The 17,537-nt window shown below is 32.8% G+C and overlaps 1 protein-coding gene and 1 long non-coding RNA gene across 3 annotated transcripts in view; one reads left to right on the top strand and one right to left on the bottom strand.

Annotated features, from left to right (window-relative positions):
• The window catches only part of LOC107140633 (complement factor H-like), a 38,045-nt gene that overhangs the window by 5,360 nt on the left and 15,148 nt on the right, over nt 1-17,537 (bottom strand). The window contains exons 2-9 of one of the 2 annotated variants that reach the window (XM_048809588.1): nt 16,080-16,265; nt 15,479-15,584; nt 12,804-12,880; nt 11,226-11,417; nt 8,577-8,747; nt 5,999-6,172; nt 1,509-1,703; nt 916-1,092 (exon numbers count right to left, since the gene is read on the bottom strand). In XM_048809588.1, coding sequence (XP_048665545.1) covers nt 916-1,092; nt 1,509-1,703; nt 5,999-6,172; nt 8,577-8,747; nt 11,226-11,417; nt 12,804-12,880; nt 15,479-15,584; nt 16,080-16,265 — 1,278 coding nt within the window. Of the gene's footprint in view, nt 1-233; nt 1,093-1,508; nt 1,704-5,998; nt 6,173-8,576; nt 8,748-11,225; nt 11,418-12,803; nt 12,881-15,478; nt 15,585-16,079; nt 16,266-17,537 lie in introns of those variants that run through there. The other variant, XM_015483787.2, reaches the window with a different exon arrangement.
• On the top strand, nt 5,659-11,057 carry LOC125618518. The gene is made up of 2 exons (XR_007349852.1): nt 5,659-5,914; nt 10,752-11,057. It is a non-coding gene; the product is annotated as an uncharacterized LOC125618518 (long non-coding RNA).

The raw sequence follows: 17,537 nt of genomic DNA, 5'->3' as shown, positions 1-17,537 counted from the left end.
CATAGTAAACATAAAAGAAAAAATAAAAGCCACATAAATTAAGAACACATATGTAATACATATAATTGAAAAAAATGATATTTAGAATTACTAAGAATCCAACATCAAAGCTTCCAAAAAGATAATCTAAAAAAAAACATCAAGCCGCATCTTACAGATTACATGAACTGCCCATTAGCACATAACAAAGTATGCTAAATCCAATTATTAATAAAAGAAGCACATATCAACACTTCAGTGTTTTACCACTTTATTGCCATTTATCTAGTAAATATTAAAATACAACAACACTTAATCATTATCAAGAACGTAGAGCAAGAATTTAGCATTGACCAGAATGTATATTAGTACAAGCACTACAGAAAACCTAAAACAAAATACCCATTTCTGCAACATGTCCCAGAAATACTCAGAGACAAAGGGCAATACTGCAAAAATACCCCATCACTTCTTGACTGACATCTTTTACTCTCATTGTATTCATTTTTTATCTATAACATAATTTTTTAATAATTTTGAGTCAAATGATTAATTTCAAAGTATATGCATATGACTTAATTAAACAAAAAATATTGTATTCAAATTCTTTTTTAAATATATTTTCTAGTTGTATATGGACACAATACCTTTATTTATTATTCTTTATATGGTGCTTAGGATCAAACACAGGGCTTCACACATGCAAGGCAGGTGCTCCACTACTGAGCTACAGCCCCAGCCCCTGTATTCAAATTCTTTACTATATTCTTGAATACTGTTTACTAAGGTGAACTTATTTTGCCACATACTTATCAATAAATTTTGATTTCCACTTTTACATGAAACATGGAAACAAATTTTTATAAATATTTTGCCCCAGTTTAATGTAGATGGGCCTTTAAAAAATCACGAGTATAGATATCAGAGCATTTTACTTACTAATCCGAATGCATTTGAGAGGAGGGGACCAGCCATTCTCCGTACATGTAACTGTGTTTTGACCATTTGAAAGACTATAGCCAGGATAACAATCAACTTTAACAGACTCATGCAGTAAATGTCTTGTTTCACGTGAGTAATATCCATATTCCACATAATTGAAAATGCATTGTCCTAAGGAGCATAAAGTGATAAAAAGTGAAAACATTAATTTGAACAAAATATTGGATTAAAAATTACCTTTATAATATTTAGAAAATGCATAAGCATCTGAAAAATGTGCAATTAAGAAAAACCCAAAACTACTATATCAAATGTTTGTTAAAAAAAAAAAAATCAATAACATTGAATTCATCTTTAATTTTGTAGCTAAAACATGTATAAATGATACAGGTTTTCTTGTAACTTTGGTTTTCATGTGATTTTTATGAAGAGCTTCTTATAAAAGACAAAAACTAATTGGGTCTTTTTGCACACACAATTCTTCCCTTGGCCCTAATTTGTCATGCAAGACTTAACTGTAAATACTTATGTGCTTCTTTCTTTCCTCTTTGAAAGATACATGTATCATTGTAAAGACATTTACTTACTGATGCATGGTACTTCTGGCAGCCACCCTTCTTTTGTGCAATAAATGTAACCCCAGTATGATTTTGAAGGAGACACAAAATTGTTATCACATTCATAGGTATATCGTTGTCCTATAGGTACTGGAAAGTATGGTCTATATCTTTCTTCATAGTATAGATGTCCATGTTTTATCTCTGGAAAATCACAAGGTTTCACTTGTGATAAAAAAATAAGATGAATAATATTTTATTTTATTGAGCAACATATCAGAAATAAACCATTTAAGTAATGAATTATGTCTTATTATTAACATAATTACAAGGTTTTCAAGAAAAGATAAGTCACAGAAATCAGATGATTATGCTCTGTGAGGTCTTTGTTAGTGAAGTCAAATGATATCTTTTCAGTCACCAGAGAAATCAACTAGAAAAATTTGTTAGTATCAAAATAGATAAGGTTATAATAAACAATAGTTTTATTCTAGTTTCAGTTGGGAAATGAGATATTTTTAATGTGCTAAAATGTTTTTCAATGAGGTATAATATGATTATATCTTATTGACTTATTCTTATATATTAAGTAATTTAACACAAATTTAAGTGCTGTTATTTATTTTGTCAGGTTTATTTTTATTTTCTTGAAAAAGTACTCTTTCATGAGATTGTTTAGAGAAAACCTAGTCCTTTTACTATACAAATACTATTAATTTTTTCCATGTAATATGATTCTATTTCAAGAAATCTTGCATGATATGTTATAAAGAATCCCCTCATCGCCTTCATGTATACACACATACAATAAATATACTACAACTTCAATTAATTTTTCCACTTTCCTTTATGTTTGATTGCAGACCATTTTCAAAAAGTTTCTACTCTTAAAAATGGTAATTCGCATTATACACTTTGAATTTTTGCTCATCTTTTGTATTAGAACATCATAAATATTGGGTTCATTTTGATACAATCAAATATGCAAGAAATTTTATTTCAAGCCCCATCCAACCTTTTCCTCCCTTCTTCTCCCTCATGTTCCCTCCTCTTCTCTACTAAAATTTCATTCTATTACACATGCAAAAGGGAAATTTCCTTTGGGATGTTTATATATGAATACGACATGATTTGGTTAAATTCATGCCATTTATCTTCCTCTTTCTCTTCCTTCTTCCCTCTCATTCTCCAATAGCTACTACCACTGATCTTCCCTATATCTTTATGATATCTGATCCCCACTCCCACTGCCTTCTTTCCCTAAATTTACTAAAACTTCCTCATATGAGAGAAAACTTTCAACCTGTGAGTTTCTAAGTCTGGTTTATTTCATTTAGCATGATTTTTCTTCATTTCCATACATTCATCAGCAAATGTCATTATTTCACTCTTATGGCTGAGTTAACTCTTTTGTATGTATGTACCACATTTTACTAATACATTTCTAATCCTTATTGATGGGCTTCTGGGTAGAATCCATAATTTGGGAATTATGCTGCTGTAAATACTGAAGTGGCTGAATCACAATTGGATGCTGATTTTTAGGCCTTTTGGAAAAACATTGAGAGTGGGATAGCTGGGTCATATGGCAGTTTAAATCCTAGTTTTTGTTTTGTTTTGTTTTGTTTTTGAGGAATCTCCCCATGGTTTCCAGAGTGATTGATCTAATTTGCAGTCCAATCAATAATGCAGAAGTGCACCTTTTGCTCAAAATCCTTACCAGCATTTATTATTATTCATGATATTAATAATTATTGATTCCTTTCAAGTGTACTTTCTTGGTCTACAGTCCATATCTCTTGGTGTAGTTTTGATTTGCATTTCCCTAATTGCTAGAGATGCTGAACATTTTTCCATATATTTGTTGACCATTTGTGTTTCTTTTTTGTTATTCATTTTTATTAGTTGTTATACATGACAGCAGAAAGCTTTTTGATTCATTGTACATAAACGGAGCAGAATTTTTCACTTCTCTGATTGTACATGACGTAAAGTCACACCATTCATATATGTATCTATCTTTTCTACCCCCATATCCCCTCCCCCCTTCCCTTTGCCCATTCCAAAGTTCCTCCACTCACCCCATCCACCACCCCATTATGGATTAGCATGCACTTATCAGAGAACACATTCAGCACCTGTTTTGGGGGATTGGCTTATTTCGCTTAGCATGATGGGTTTCTTCTTTTAAGAAGTTTCTGTTTAGTTCTTTTGGCCATTTATCGATTGGCCTATTTCTATTTGTTTGCTTGTTTGAGTTTGTTTGCTTTTGGATTTGAGGTTTTTTTTAGTTCTTTATATATTCTGGATATTATTCCCTTGTCAGAGGAGTAACTGACAAATATTTTCTCCCATTCCAGAGGCTTTCTCTTCAACTCTCTTCATCATTTTCTTTGCTGGACAGGATCTTTTTTTAATTTAATGGCATCCCACTTACTGATTCTTAGCTTTATTTTGTGAGCTTTAGGTGTCTCATTCAGAAAGTCAGTGCCTGCACCGATATGATGGAATGTTGATCCTATGTTTTCTTCTAATTTTGGCTCTGACCTTCTACTGATTTTGTAATTAAGATCTTGAAGTGTAACATAAGCTTATTTATTTGGTCTCTCTCTATATTTTTAATGTACATACTCAGTGAAATAAATTTTACTCTTAGTACTGCTTTCATACTATCTCAGAGATTTAATATATCTTTGGTTTCATTTGTTTCTAAATATTTTTTATTTCTTCCCTCAATTATTCTTTGATCCATCCTTCTTAAAAGGATATTGTTTAAACTCCACATGTTTATGTGATTTCTGCTATTTTTCTTGCTTTTGATTTCTAGTTTCATTTTAGTATGTTCTAATAGGATGCATGGGATTATATCAATTTTCTTTGTGTATTTGCTTAGACGTACATTTTGACATGGAACACGGTCTGTTTTGGAGAAGGTTCCATGAACTGCTGGGAAAAAGAATAAATTGAGTTTGAATACATACAGTTTGGATATATCATTATTTATTTTATGTTTTGATGACCTGTCTATTAGTGATAAGGATGTATTGAAATCTTCCAGTATTACTGTATTGGGATATATCTGGGATTTAATGTCAGGAAGTATTTTTTTATTATTTTTTAGTTCTTAATAGACCTTTATTTTATTTATTTATATGAGGTGTTGAGAATCGAATCCAGTACCTCACACATGCCAGGCAAGTGCACTACTGCTGAGCCACAGACACAGCCCCTTAAGAAGTATTTTTTAATGTAATATGTTGACATTTGGGGCATATATATTAACTATTATTATTTCTTCTTGTTAGGTTGTTTCCTTTACTAGGATATAATGGCTCTCTTTTTCTCTTCGGATTAATTCTTGCTTGAAATCTGCTTTGTCAGATATGAAGAATGGCTACTCCAGCTTGTTTTCAGAGTTCATTTGCATGAAGAAAATTCTTTTCAATCCTTCTGCCTTCAGTCTGCAAGTGCCTTTACCTATGAAATGAATCTCTTGCAAACAGAATTTGGTTGGATCTTATTTTTGGATCCATTCTGCTAGTCTATGTCTTTAAATGAGTGAGTTAAGGCTATTTATTTTCAGTGTTATTATGGATATATTATTTGGATTTTGGATTATATATTTTGAATTCTTGCTCAACCTAAATGTCTTTTTTTTAAACAAAGGTGAGAAAATGATTTCTTCTAAGTACACTTTATTGGTCTACAGTCCATATCTCTTATCATTGACAAATACTTCCTCAACTTTATGAAGCTTCCAGTGTTATAATTAAAGTGCTTTTTAGCATTAAGTCTTGTTCCTTTTAGGTAACATTCACTTTTTCCCCTATAATTTTTTTTTAAGATTTTGATATTTTATATTAACCCGTGGGTTTTAGAAATTACATCATGATCTGTCCAAACCTGTATTATTCAACAAGAACTGTGCCTTGGACATGCTTAAGTCTTTTGAGTTGCAAGAAGTGAGATTTTAAGATTAATCAATTAAATTTCCCATTTGTCGATAAGAGATTTGAAACCTGGTGGTTGCAGAACAAATGTGTTTATTCACCTCCTTATCCTGTCTCATGGAACATCAATAAAATAAATTAGTTCACTCTGATGTCTTTTCAAAATGCACAAAAAGCAGAGAATTGACAGGTATAATTATTNACAAATAACTAACATATTATCGGTTAGAAGGTAGTATTTTCACCCAATATTTTATTCACATATTGGAAGAATTTTATTAATTAGAGAAATACACTTATACACATACATATATTTTTTCAGTTGCAAGAAACTGTTTTTAGTTTACTAAAATGTGATTTTCATACTAAGAAAAGTAAAGAATGCTTTTAAAGGCTCTACTTTATGTACATATCATGTACATAAACAGACAACTATTTGGTCTTGTCACTCTCTCTTTCTCTCTCTCTCTCTCTCTCTCTCTCTCTGTGTGTGTGTGTGTGTGTGTGTGTGTTTAGGAGAAAAAATCAATTCAGAATTACAAAATAGGTCAAGATATAAATGAAACTTACAGCTACATCTTGGAGGAGGTATCCAGCCACTACGTGTACATTTTGCAGTATTTCCCCTGGTTGCAGGATAAAAACCACTTTTACATTCATATCTGATTTCATCTTCAGTTCTGTGCTTAATCCTTTCAGGTGAGTAAACACCATTTGGAATATAAGGAGGATTACATGTTACTTCTGGGAAAAAAATAGGATGTGTGAATAGTGTGAAAATCAGTATCCATTAAAATTAAGTATATGAAAGTAAGACTATAGGTGATATTTATTTGTCCCTAGAGGAGCACAAAATGACATTAAAATAAATATATCCTCACATATCACTATGTATATATCCTCATATATCACTCCTGTTTAACTTACTGTGGTTTTAACCAATATATTTGTTTCTCCTGAACTCTAAATCCCTCTTTGTCCAAAGCTATCATATACTTCATGATACTCCATGTCTGGCAATGACTTCATCATTTATAACTTCAAATATATCTTCCACTTTCTTCTATTTCTTTGGGCACTGTTGCTCTCATAAGGATTGTTTACAAATATACATAGACTCTTCTTTCCACACAACTGGTAGGATATCACATCCCTTCTTTGAATTAAATGTGGCCATATGACTTGGATAGTTCAATGTAATGAAAATAAAAACAGAAAGGATTTTTAAAAGACATTGTGTGAATTTTCATGTTCTCACTCCCACATCTGCAATAACTGAAGAAGAACATTGGAAAGATGATGCCTTTTTTCACCTGATTCTTAGAACTAGTTTACTATATTTCACTGCATTATCATTGCCACTGTTACAGGATTCTTCCACAGAGAGACCAGAAATGAGGGCATTCAACAGGAAGCAGAGCATATTAGTGTTGGCACTGGTCCAGCAGATTTGTATCCAAAGGCTGAGGCCCAAAAGCAGGAGGTGTTGCTTTATATACATCTTGTTAGCTCCTCTTTATTTGCTAGCTCTTTGTCTCCCATATAAGGTAATATACATTCTAATTGGGCATTATATTTCTATACTATAGATTTGCAACAGTGTTACAATAGAGTTGTGGAATGTGCATGGTGATTTTGATGGTGCCATGTTACCTTTCTTTTGTTCTGAGAAAGTCTCTACCATACCACTGCATTAACATATGTTAATGAGTATTCCATGCATTCTAATCTTGCACCAAGACAGTTTAGTAATGAAGAATGTCAAGTAATACCTGCACAATTAAAAAAAACAGTTTCATATGTGAAACATTTAGTAGCACTTCACTTTTTGGCAAAAAAAAAAATGCATAAAATCTGCAATGATTTTTCAGTGAAATACTGTGCAGGGACCATTCTGAACTGTATTAGAAGTGAGCACAAACCAGAAACAAAGTGTAGTTTGTTAAGATATTGATATACTGCAATCTATTTTTTGGAAAACCTTTTTTGTAAAGGGTCTCTTTTGCAACTACTTAGGTCTGGCAATGTAATATAAAAGTAACCATACCCAATACATAAATAAATGGACATTGTTGTGCTCCAATACAACGTTTCTTTTTAGATGCTTTGCAAATATCTGAGGACAGGAATTACTACAATATAGCTATGTCTTCTTGCTATTCTTTTTATGGTTATGATTTCTTAAACTCCTCAATCATCTATATTCTCTCTTCTAAGTCATGATAGTTAGAAGACATCCCTTTAAAAGAAGGTAGACAAAAAAGAACACAATCTTCAGATATACTTCTTGTGGGGAAAAGCACTCTGCCTTTCTGCATGACATCCTTCCATGAAGAAGCTGAGAGTTAGGATTTCTTTTGTGGCACCATCATCACTGTTGTTCCAAATTAGACCCATTGCTCATGAAAACCTCCACTTTTTGGATCCCTTTAATTCCATTGTCAATAGAGATTTACCTCATCTGATATTAATGTAATATACTCTTTAGAGCCAAATTCTAGGCTTTAGAAGAGCAATCTATGTATTTGAGAATTACAGATTATTAAAATTGGAAAGCCTATGACAGTCCTGGCTCTGCTTCTGGAATGTTTTATCACCATGAACTAGCTACTTAATAGTATATTTAAGCCTCTGGTCCTATTTATTTTTATCTTGAGAGAATATCATACAAATTAGTGTCAAAAGGACTTTGCACACTTAATTATTACAAATTTAATACTCTTTTTTTGAAAAAAATAGATTGCTTACATAAAATGATTATATTAATTAAAATAACTGGGGTTGGGACTGTAGCTCAGTGAATGGTAGAATCCTTGCTTAGTATACAGAAGGTCCTGGGCCCAATCCCACGTACCCCAAAAATAAATAATAAATAAACAAATAACCAATAAAATTCTTTTGGTGTAGGGTACCAAGGAATGAACTCAAGGGTACTTGACCACTGAGCAACACTCCCAGCCCTCTTTTGTATTTTATTGAGATACAGGGTCTCACTGAGTTCCTTAGTACTTCACTGTCACTGAGGCTGGCTTTGAATTTGTGATGCACCTGCCTCAGCCTCCTAAGCCCTGGAATTACAGACGTGCACCACCGCACCAGGCCTGATAAAATTTTTAACAAAAGAGACAGAAAATAAAAATAACCTTACCTTCACATGAAGGAATTGGACTCCATCCTGAACTAGTGCATGTAGCATTTCCTCTTTCACTGTTTTCAAAACCTTGATTACATTTATATTGAAATATTTCATTCTCCTTATAAATTTTCTTAGGAGATACAGAATAGCCATTTCTAATTTCTGGCGATGTGCAGGAAATTTCTAAATGCAAGGGATTAAATTCTAAAATGTTTATTATGAACTAAAGGACTATAACCAAGTTGTGTTTATATAAAAATAGAAATTTTGTTTCCATTAGGTAAATCAGCCAACCAAACAAAAGTTCTCTTTTGGCTTGACTGTCTGTTTTATCTGTTATTCTTAACATCAGTTGTTATCATCTGTTGCTCTTCATTTTTGCCAGAAGCTAAAATTCTGAGTAAAATCATATTTCAACTTTAGTTTAAGGGTAAATTAGTCCTTTGGCAGTGATTTATAGTAATACTCATCAAATGTATATGTGATATTGAATATAGATTTACTGTGATAAATATTTTTTCCAAGTGACCTGTAAAAATAAAACATTTTCTTGTTATTGATTAGAGTACTTATTCAACAGAAAACTTTCTCAAGGAAATTTATTCAACTCATTTTTCATTACATCTTTGGAAGTAACTGAGATTCTGCTTTTGTGTCTTCACCATCTATACAGGTTTTCTGTCAAAACAAACACACAAATAATAACAACAGAAAACTGCCCCCATCATCTTTGACACCACTTCTCTCAAACACTTTTCTCTGAGATAGTGACAATGATAACTGTTTTCCCAAATCCTCTTCTTCCATCTTCCTAATCTGTTTTTCTTGGGTTTAACTATGAAAACTTCCAAATGGTCACTTTATTCCTCCACTTGAAATCCTTCACCAGTTCCCAAATCAGTCTGCATTAAAGCTAAGTTCTTAAGAATGGTGCATTAGCTTCTCAGTACCTTGTACTGGCTTATCTTCAGTTCATCACTGATTTATCACCTGACTGCATCCTATGCGAGGCCCCTGTGGACAGTGAACAAGGAACAATAGGACTTCACACTTATTGAAGCCTCACTGCCTTTCTATGTTCCTCTTCTGACCTTCCTGGGACTGGCATGCTTTTGCCTTCTTCATGGTCACCTAAAAACAGCCCTCTCTTCCTGTAAGACTTTCCTTAAGCATCTGCAATTCCAGGAAGGTTCTGCTAGTCATGACATCTAGCTGTGATCATAGAAATCCCATATATGAACCTCTAAAGTATTTAACTTAATATTATTATCACAGTATTCTGTTAAATAAATAAATAATTTCTTAAGTATCCTATTTACTGTAAGGTAGAATAGATAAAAAATGTGAATAAATCAGAGGTTTTAGATAATAAATAAATATGACAGAAACTTCTTCCCAACAAGAATAGGTTAAATGAAGTATGGTACTATTAAACTAATTGGCCATAATGTTTAACTTAAAAGCCAAAATCATTGATGAATCAAGATATACAAATCAGCTGTAGTATGAGAAAATAAATTGAAGAAATCATGGCTTACAATTGACTTAGAGATTTTTCTAAAATAAAATTATTTATTTGGTGGATTCAATTATGTTCAGCAGTTCATAATTAACTTTCAGCACAAATAAAAAAGAGAATCATTTCCTAGAAATAAGTTATCAAAGATGAGTTATTCAAAAATATAATGCCATCATGATGCATCAGTGGAAACAAATAATAAATATTTGGCATCCAGGATTAAAAATAGACTTTTCTGGAGATCAGCACAGAAAGGCTGAGCATTCTCTTTTAACCTGTAACAGCCAGGAGTGGTATTACATGCTGTAATCCCAGCAGCATAGGCTGAGGCAGAATTTCAAGATCAAAGCCAGCCTCAAGAATAGCAAGACATTAAGCAACTCCATGACACTAAGCAATTCAAACCCTGTGTCTAAATAAATATAAAAAAGGGCTAGGGATATGGCTCCATGGTTGAGTGCCTCTGAGTTCAATCCCTGGTGCCCACCACCCTGAAAAAAGAGCCAACAACAATATGTTTATGGTTAGAGTATGGATGTTGATGTCAGATAATAACCTAGGTTTAAATCTAGACTCTCTATGCTATGGTAATCTAGGCTGCATGATCTGATTTTTGTATGGTTTACATGTGAAGTAACACCCAAAAGCTCATGTGTGAGGAGAGTCAGTCTCTCTCTCTCTCTCTCTCTCTCTCTCTCTCATTCCTGATCATCATGTCCTGAGCCACTTTCCATCACTTCATTATTTCCCCATCATGTCCCTTGAGCCCCAGGGAATGGAGCTGGCTATCCATGGACTGAGACCTCTGAAACTGAGAGACCTCAAATAAACTTTTCCTCCTCAAATTGGTCTTGTTAATTTTTTGATCAAGCAGCCAAGAAGCTGACTAAAACAATTTTGCACCAAAATTTCTTCAATTATAGAGATGATACTAGTACATATAAATCATAAAACTGTTTTGTAGGTAGAAACTAGATGACTTATATAGAAAACTAAGATCAACTACAGGGATATTGTACATGCTTAATAAACATTAGCTTTTTAAAAATTTTTTATATTCATTATTGTGTACAATGTTTTCAAATGTATATTTTCATAAGAAAAACTAAGAACAATCAAGCAAGCATTTAAGTACATCTTACCCACACATCTTGGTTTTTCATTACTCCAATGACCATTTACTAAACAAAATATTTCTTTGTGTCCTTCATGTTTGAAGCCTGAATTACACTCAAACTGCACGACTTGTCCAAAATAATATTCCTCATCTGGTTCTATCGAAGTACTGATAATTCTCCCGTTCTCTGGTTCTGTCACTGGCAAACACTTAACAACTGAAAAAACAAAAATAATTTTTTCTAGTAGAATTTGAAAACTTTATAATAAAATTGTGCGTGCATATGTGTATGTGTGTGTGTGTGTGTAAAATCATCAGCAATATAAAATAAAGGAAATTACTTAAATATTTTTAGAAGCATTTGATACACCTGTTTGCAAAAGATAAAAGCTAGGTAACATTAAAATTACTGTTTATCTCTGATTCTTTTCTGTGGAAGTAAACAAACAACTACTACTTTGAATGGTAGTTTGCATTTTTATGGTAACAAGTAGCTCAAATTATTAAGAAATATATGTTTAGAATGACTAAATACAAAATTTCCATTTATGCCCCAAATAATATAAACCAGCATTCTACAAGATATAAAAGTAAACTTCATAATATTTATTTCAATAAAAAATTGTTCTTAAATTTCCTTCCTCTTCCACCTCAGTGTTCAAAATAACTTGAGTACTTATTTTGATTTTACTTTATATTTTCAAATATCCAAAGTTATGGAAGTCAAACCTTTTTACTATAGAAGGACCCTGGATTCTTGTTATAATGAAAATTCTAGGAGTGCTTCTCTCTCACCCCAAAGATACTGATTCAATAGGCCTTTTTTTTTTTTTTTAAGTAACCCAAATCTCAGTTTTAACAAGGATCCCAAGGGATTTGGATTTATCTGTTTATTTATTCTCTCTCTCTCTCTCTCTCTCTCTTATTTATCTATTTATTTATTTTTGTGGTACTGGAAATAAAACCCAGGTCCTCATGCATGGCTAATAAACACACTACCACTGAGCTATAACCTCAACTCCTATATTTGATATATCAAAACACAAAATATGTAATAATAAAATGACTTGTCAGGAGTGTTTGGTACATATCTGTAATCCCAAAGACTTGGTAGGCTGAGGCAGTAGGATCACAAATTCAAAGCCAGCCTCAGAAACTTAGTGAGGCCCTAAGCAACTTTGCAAGACCTTGTCTCTTAATAAAATCCCCAAAAGATGGAACTGTGGCTCAGTGATTGAGCCACCCCTGAGTTCATTCCCTGGTACCAAAAATAAATTTTAAAATAAAAAATAAGAGAAAATGACTAGATACATTGCTGCACTGGACAAGCAGAATGCAGAAAGAACAACTTTTTCAGATTTTTAAAAAGTTTCTTAAAGCCACCAACCTGTAGGATAATAAAACTAGATATCCACATTGAATATCCAGTTAAGTGGTTGGTATTCAGCAAGGGAAGGAACTGCACTGTATTATAAACCAAAAAAAAAATAATTAAAATAAAAAATATTTAATTAAAAACTTAAGGATGTTTTGATGTCAAACGTTTTGAAAAAGCTTAAATAGTTTAGCTATCTTGAGAGATTGTACATAAATTTTATATTACCTTTACATATAGGAATGTCATTTGTCCATCCTTCTGCTTTACATTCACGGAAATTATTCTCGCTTAACATTCGATACCTGAAAACACAAAAATAACAGACTGGCAAGAGATTACGTATTTGCATGCAGTTTTTAGCTTAATGCTATTCTGAATGTCTCTCATAAACTCCTTTTTATGGAAAATTAGCAACTTATATGTTTCCTTCCTTCTTTTTCTCTTCCTTTACCTTCCCTACTATCCTTTCTCCCTTCCTACCATCATTTGTTCTTTCCTTCCTTTCTTCCTTCCTTCCTGTTTAAATGTCTTTCTCTCCCCCTCTCTTTTTTCTTTCTTTGAAAGACCTGCAGACTCACTAAATAATTTTCATGGGCCTTTGTTTTCTTCATTTGCAAATAAGGATTGTTCTGCTCATTATACAAGTAAAATAAATGTTCTCCCTCAAAAAAAAAAAAAAAAGGAAAATGCTTTTGTGACTAATTCTGTAAGGAAAGAAAATATTTTCATAAACCAAGTTTTATTCACAGAGCCAAGCATTTATTCTATGTATCATTCATGTAAAGGAAACAAAATAATTGACTATTAAAATTATCCTGTAACTTCTCTACTAGCTAGAATGTACCCTCTTAACAGAGAAAGCAGATTTTCTGGTTATTTTTTTTTCCACCTGCACCAGAGATCCATTTGTTTCCCAAAGATGTTTCAGATATTCTGCAACATTCTGCAAAAGCCTCCCATGGTCCAAATATTTGGAGGGAGGAGGGGAGGAAAAAGAGAGAAGTTGCCTATTTGATAGTGATTGGCAATAAACAGTAGCTCACAACACTCAAACCCAGACATGCAGAATAATAATTTAAAAAAAAAAATTTTAAGGTTTTTCGAAATTTCTCAAAAATTTTATAATTCCTGTAGGATTATAAAACTGGATATCTGCATTGAATATCCAGTTAAATGGTTAGTATTCAGCAAGGGAAATAACTACAGACAAAAGATCAAAAAGACAGAAACCAAGGGGTAAAAAAATCTACTTCACTGGGCTGGGGCTGTAGCTCAGTGGCAAAGTGCTTGCCTTGCACATGTGAGGCACTGGGTTCGATCCTCAGCACCACATAAAAATAAACAAATAAAATAAAGGCATGCTGTCCATCTACAAATACAAAAAAAATTTTTTTTCAAATCTACTTCACCATCTATAACCAGGTCAAAACAATTATATCCCCTTGAAAATAAATTTAAGAGTTAAATTTATTTTAAATAAAATAATTTTAAAATAACATAAATTACTTCAGTTTGCTGGATGATCTGAAAACTTAATTTCACTGATAAATATCAGTGATTTCACTGACAAAGTTCTGTTGGAGACTAAGAGAAGAGCAGGAACTCTCACAGTGAGGCTATAGCAGAGTTACCCCTAGTGGTTTAGTATAAAATTACAGTGGTCTGATCATGGCTTTCTAATGTACAGGGTGAGGTAAAGAGAGCCAGAGTCAGAGGCAAGTCTGTAGCTAATTTCTTCAACAAGTTGTAAATATGAATTGTTACAATTGAGGAAATCAAGTAAAAGAAATTTATGGATTTTGATTTCTTTCCAAGTCATTGTTGGAATCTAAAGGGAAGACTTTTCTAGAAATAAAGGGATATTTCAGAGGTAGAGCAAATCGAAAAGTTCAGGCCCAGATTGGCTTAACCTACTTGGTTATATATGAAGACCACAGTAGTAATGACTGAGAGTTGAACTGAAAGTGTGTTTGAAAAACTTCCTCTGAAGAGGCCAAACTATTAAGAACTAATACTTATTGGGCATTTGAAATATTCCAGGATCTCTTTTAAGGGCTTCAATATGGGTCTTATTTCTTTCTCTCACTAATCCCATGATGCACATGATATGTGTTCACTTTAAAAAGAGAGCAAAATACAAGTAAAGACCTATTTATACACACAGATACTGAGAGTTGAAGATTTGGAAAGTGGGTTTAGTGTGAAGCCTGACCTTTAAACTATTACATTTTCTTGCTTCCAAATCAAGAAATGTATGAGGGGAGAATAATGATTTGATTTATAATCTCTTGATTCTTCTTGTTTAGTATAAAATTACAGTGATCTGATCATGGCTTTCTAATGTACAAAATTTTCTGCAAAATAAGTTTTTGACCTAGAGGAATAATAGAGAAGAATAAATACTAAGGAGGTATCATGATGAGATCAGTCAGGAAACCTGACTGGTTGGTTAGAAGGCATAAAATCAATGATTCTGAAAGAGTAGCATTTTTGATATGAATGATAAGAAGAATTTGTATAACATGGAAATTTAAATAATAGCATTTATAAGTAAAACTTACAACCAAAGACTTGCTTCTTCCTAAATTTTATAAATTTATAATTTTATTATATGTCCAATTATCTCCAATATAAATAACCCAAAATACCCTGCAAATAGTACAATGTAGAAAAGATGCCTTGGGTGAACACTAACTTACATGCGAACTGTTTTTCCATATACTTATAATAATACTATATCAGAGTAATTAAGCTTGAATTTCTTAATGTTAAGGAGACAGTATGACATCACATATAATAATTTATATTGTACCTTAATTTTCAAGTTATTTGTGTATATAAATTAGTATAGTTCCTCTTTAGTATTTGAGTTATAAACCTTTTTAATATTGACTACATACCCCTCATCACATTTATAAACAACTTTTGCACCATATTCAAATTTATTTCCAACTTCAAGATGAAAAGAACCAAATGGAGTATCCCCAGGATGTCCACAGGGCTTCTCTAAAATTAAAATATATATGTATATGTATTAGTANTATATATATATATATATATTAGTATGTTATACAGGGAACACATTTTATGTAGGAGTTGATGGACAAAGATATTTGGCATTTAATTAGAGGATAATTCTGAATATAAGGAAAATTGAAAATAACAAAGCTATTATTTTATAATTGAATGTATTTTTGAATTTTGTTGGATTACTGTCCTCTTTTTAAAAATAATCATGTATTGCTTTGTATTAAAATGATATAATTCAACCAGTATTGTTACAATATCAAGTATTAAGCATTTTCACAACTAAAAGATTTCATAAGTTTCACCAAAAAAGTGAAGTACTCAGGGCTGGGGTTGTGGCTCAGTGGTAGAGTGCTCACCTAGCATGCATGAGGCACTTGGTTCAATCCTCAGCACCACATAAATGTTAAATAAAAATATTGTGTCCACCTAAGACTTAAGAATAAATATTGTTTAAAAAAGCGAAGTACTTACTCTGACATATCCTGGCTGGATTAAGAGCCACCCATTCTCCATTTCTGCATGCCCTTTTGATGGTGCCAAGGGTTCTGTAGCCAGGGTGGCATTTGTAGGTAGCCTGAGTACCCTCTGTATAAGGCTGGTCAGGCCAGGAACCTAACAGAATTTCTGTATCTCCTATTGGAGGAGGTCCCTGGCAATCTGCAAATAATAAAAGCAAACATATGGTGTGTTGGGGTTAGCTTTGCTTTTAAAAATACCTATATGGTTACTGATCCATCCCTTGTGGGAATGTGTGTCATGGGTTTGTTGTGATGTGTCCCCAAAAGCTCACTTATAAGATAATGCAAGAAAGTTTAGAAGAGAAATGAATGGGTTATGATAGCTTTAACCCAATCAGTGAATTTATCTGTTGATGGGGGGATGGGGATTAACTGAGTGGTAGATAAAGGTGAGTAGGGTGTGGCTGGAGGAGATGTGTCATTAGAGTATATATTTTGTACATGGCCAGTGGAGTCTCTCTCTCTGCCTTCTGATCATCATATGAGCAGCTTCCCTCTGCCACACTCTTTCCCCCGTGATGTTTCATCTCACCTCCAGCCCTGAGGAATGGAGCTGCCTATCTATGAACTGAGACTTCTGAAACTGTGAGCCTTCAGATAAATTTTTCCTCCTCTACAATTGTTCTGGTCAGATCTTTTAATCACAGCAACAGAAAGCTGACTAGAACAGTGTGCATGTAAAACAGTGTGTGTGTGTGTGTGTGTGTGTGTGTTTAAAAGTAAATTGTGGGATTGAGAGAATTAAATGAAATAAATCCAAGTGAAAAAGCCCTATTTCATGCAAACATATGGTCTTTGGCTATTTCTTACCTTGTTTTGACTGCCAGCTCTGGATATAGATTGATGATCAGAATTTGAATAAATAGAGGAATGGTAATGAAGAAAGGAAGAACCAGATGAACTTTGAGAGATTACGTCTAGCATAAAATTTTCTGAAACTTGTTTAGAATCAGAGTTCCCTGGTGAAGCTTTGGACTGAAATTTCCCATATTCTCAGACAAAAAGTTCCAACAGGAAAAGTGTCCTGCTTTAAGTAAACAGTTAGTATCTTTATTAACATATTTGCTATATTTGAAAATCACTCAGGATCAAATTTTCAAACAGGAGTCAAAGCATCAAAGAAGCAGATAAATTTATCAGTCTTTTGGGATAGAGGAACAAGATTCTAACCATGTTCTCAATTGAAAATATATGAGCATGCACACACACACACACACACACACACAGTCCTCTCTTTGCATCAAAAGAAAGAAAACACTCTTGTTGGTGGGAGTAATTATATAAACTTAAGTCATAACATTCCATCTCTTCAAATGAAAATTAAAGCATACATGAAAGGAGAAAAAGTATGTCCAGGAAGAGAAAATAAAGTTAGTATATAGCAGACAATTAGCTCCTGAAGCTACAATGC

This window comes from Marmota marmota, unplaced genomic scaffold (assembly GCF_001458135.2).
Source record: "Marmota marmota marmota unplaced genomic scaffold, marMar, whole genome shotgun sequence".
Classification (NCBI taxonomy): domain Eukaryota; kingdom Metazoa; phylum Chordata; class Mammalia; order Rodentia; family Sciuridae; genus Marmota; species Marmota marmota.
Note: the sequence above shows the minus strand (reverse complement) of the source record. Positions and strands in the feature narration are given on the sequence as shown.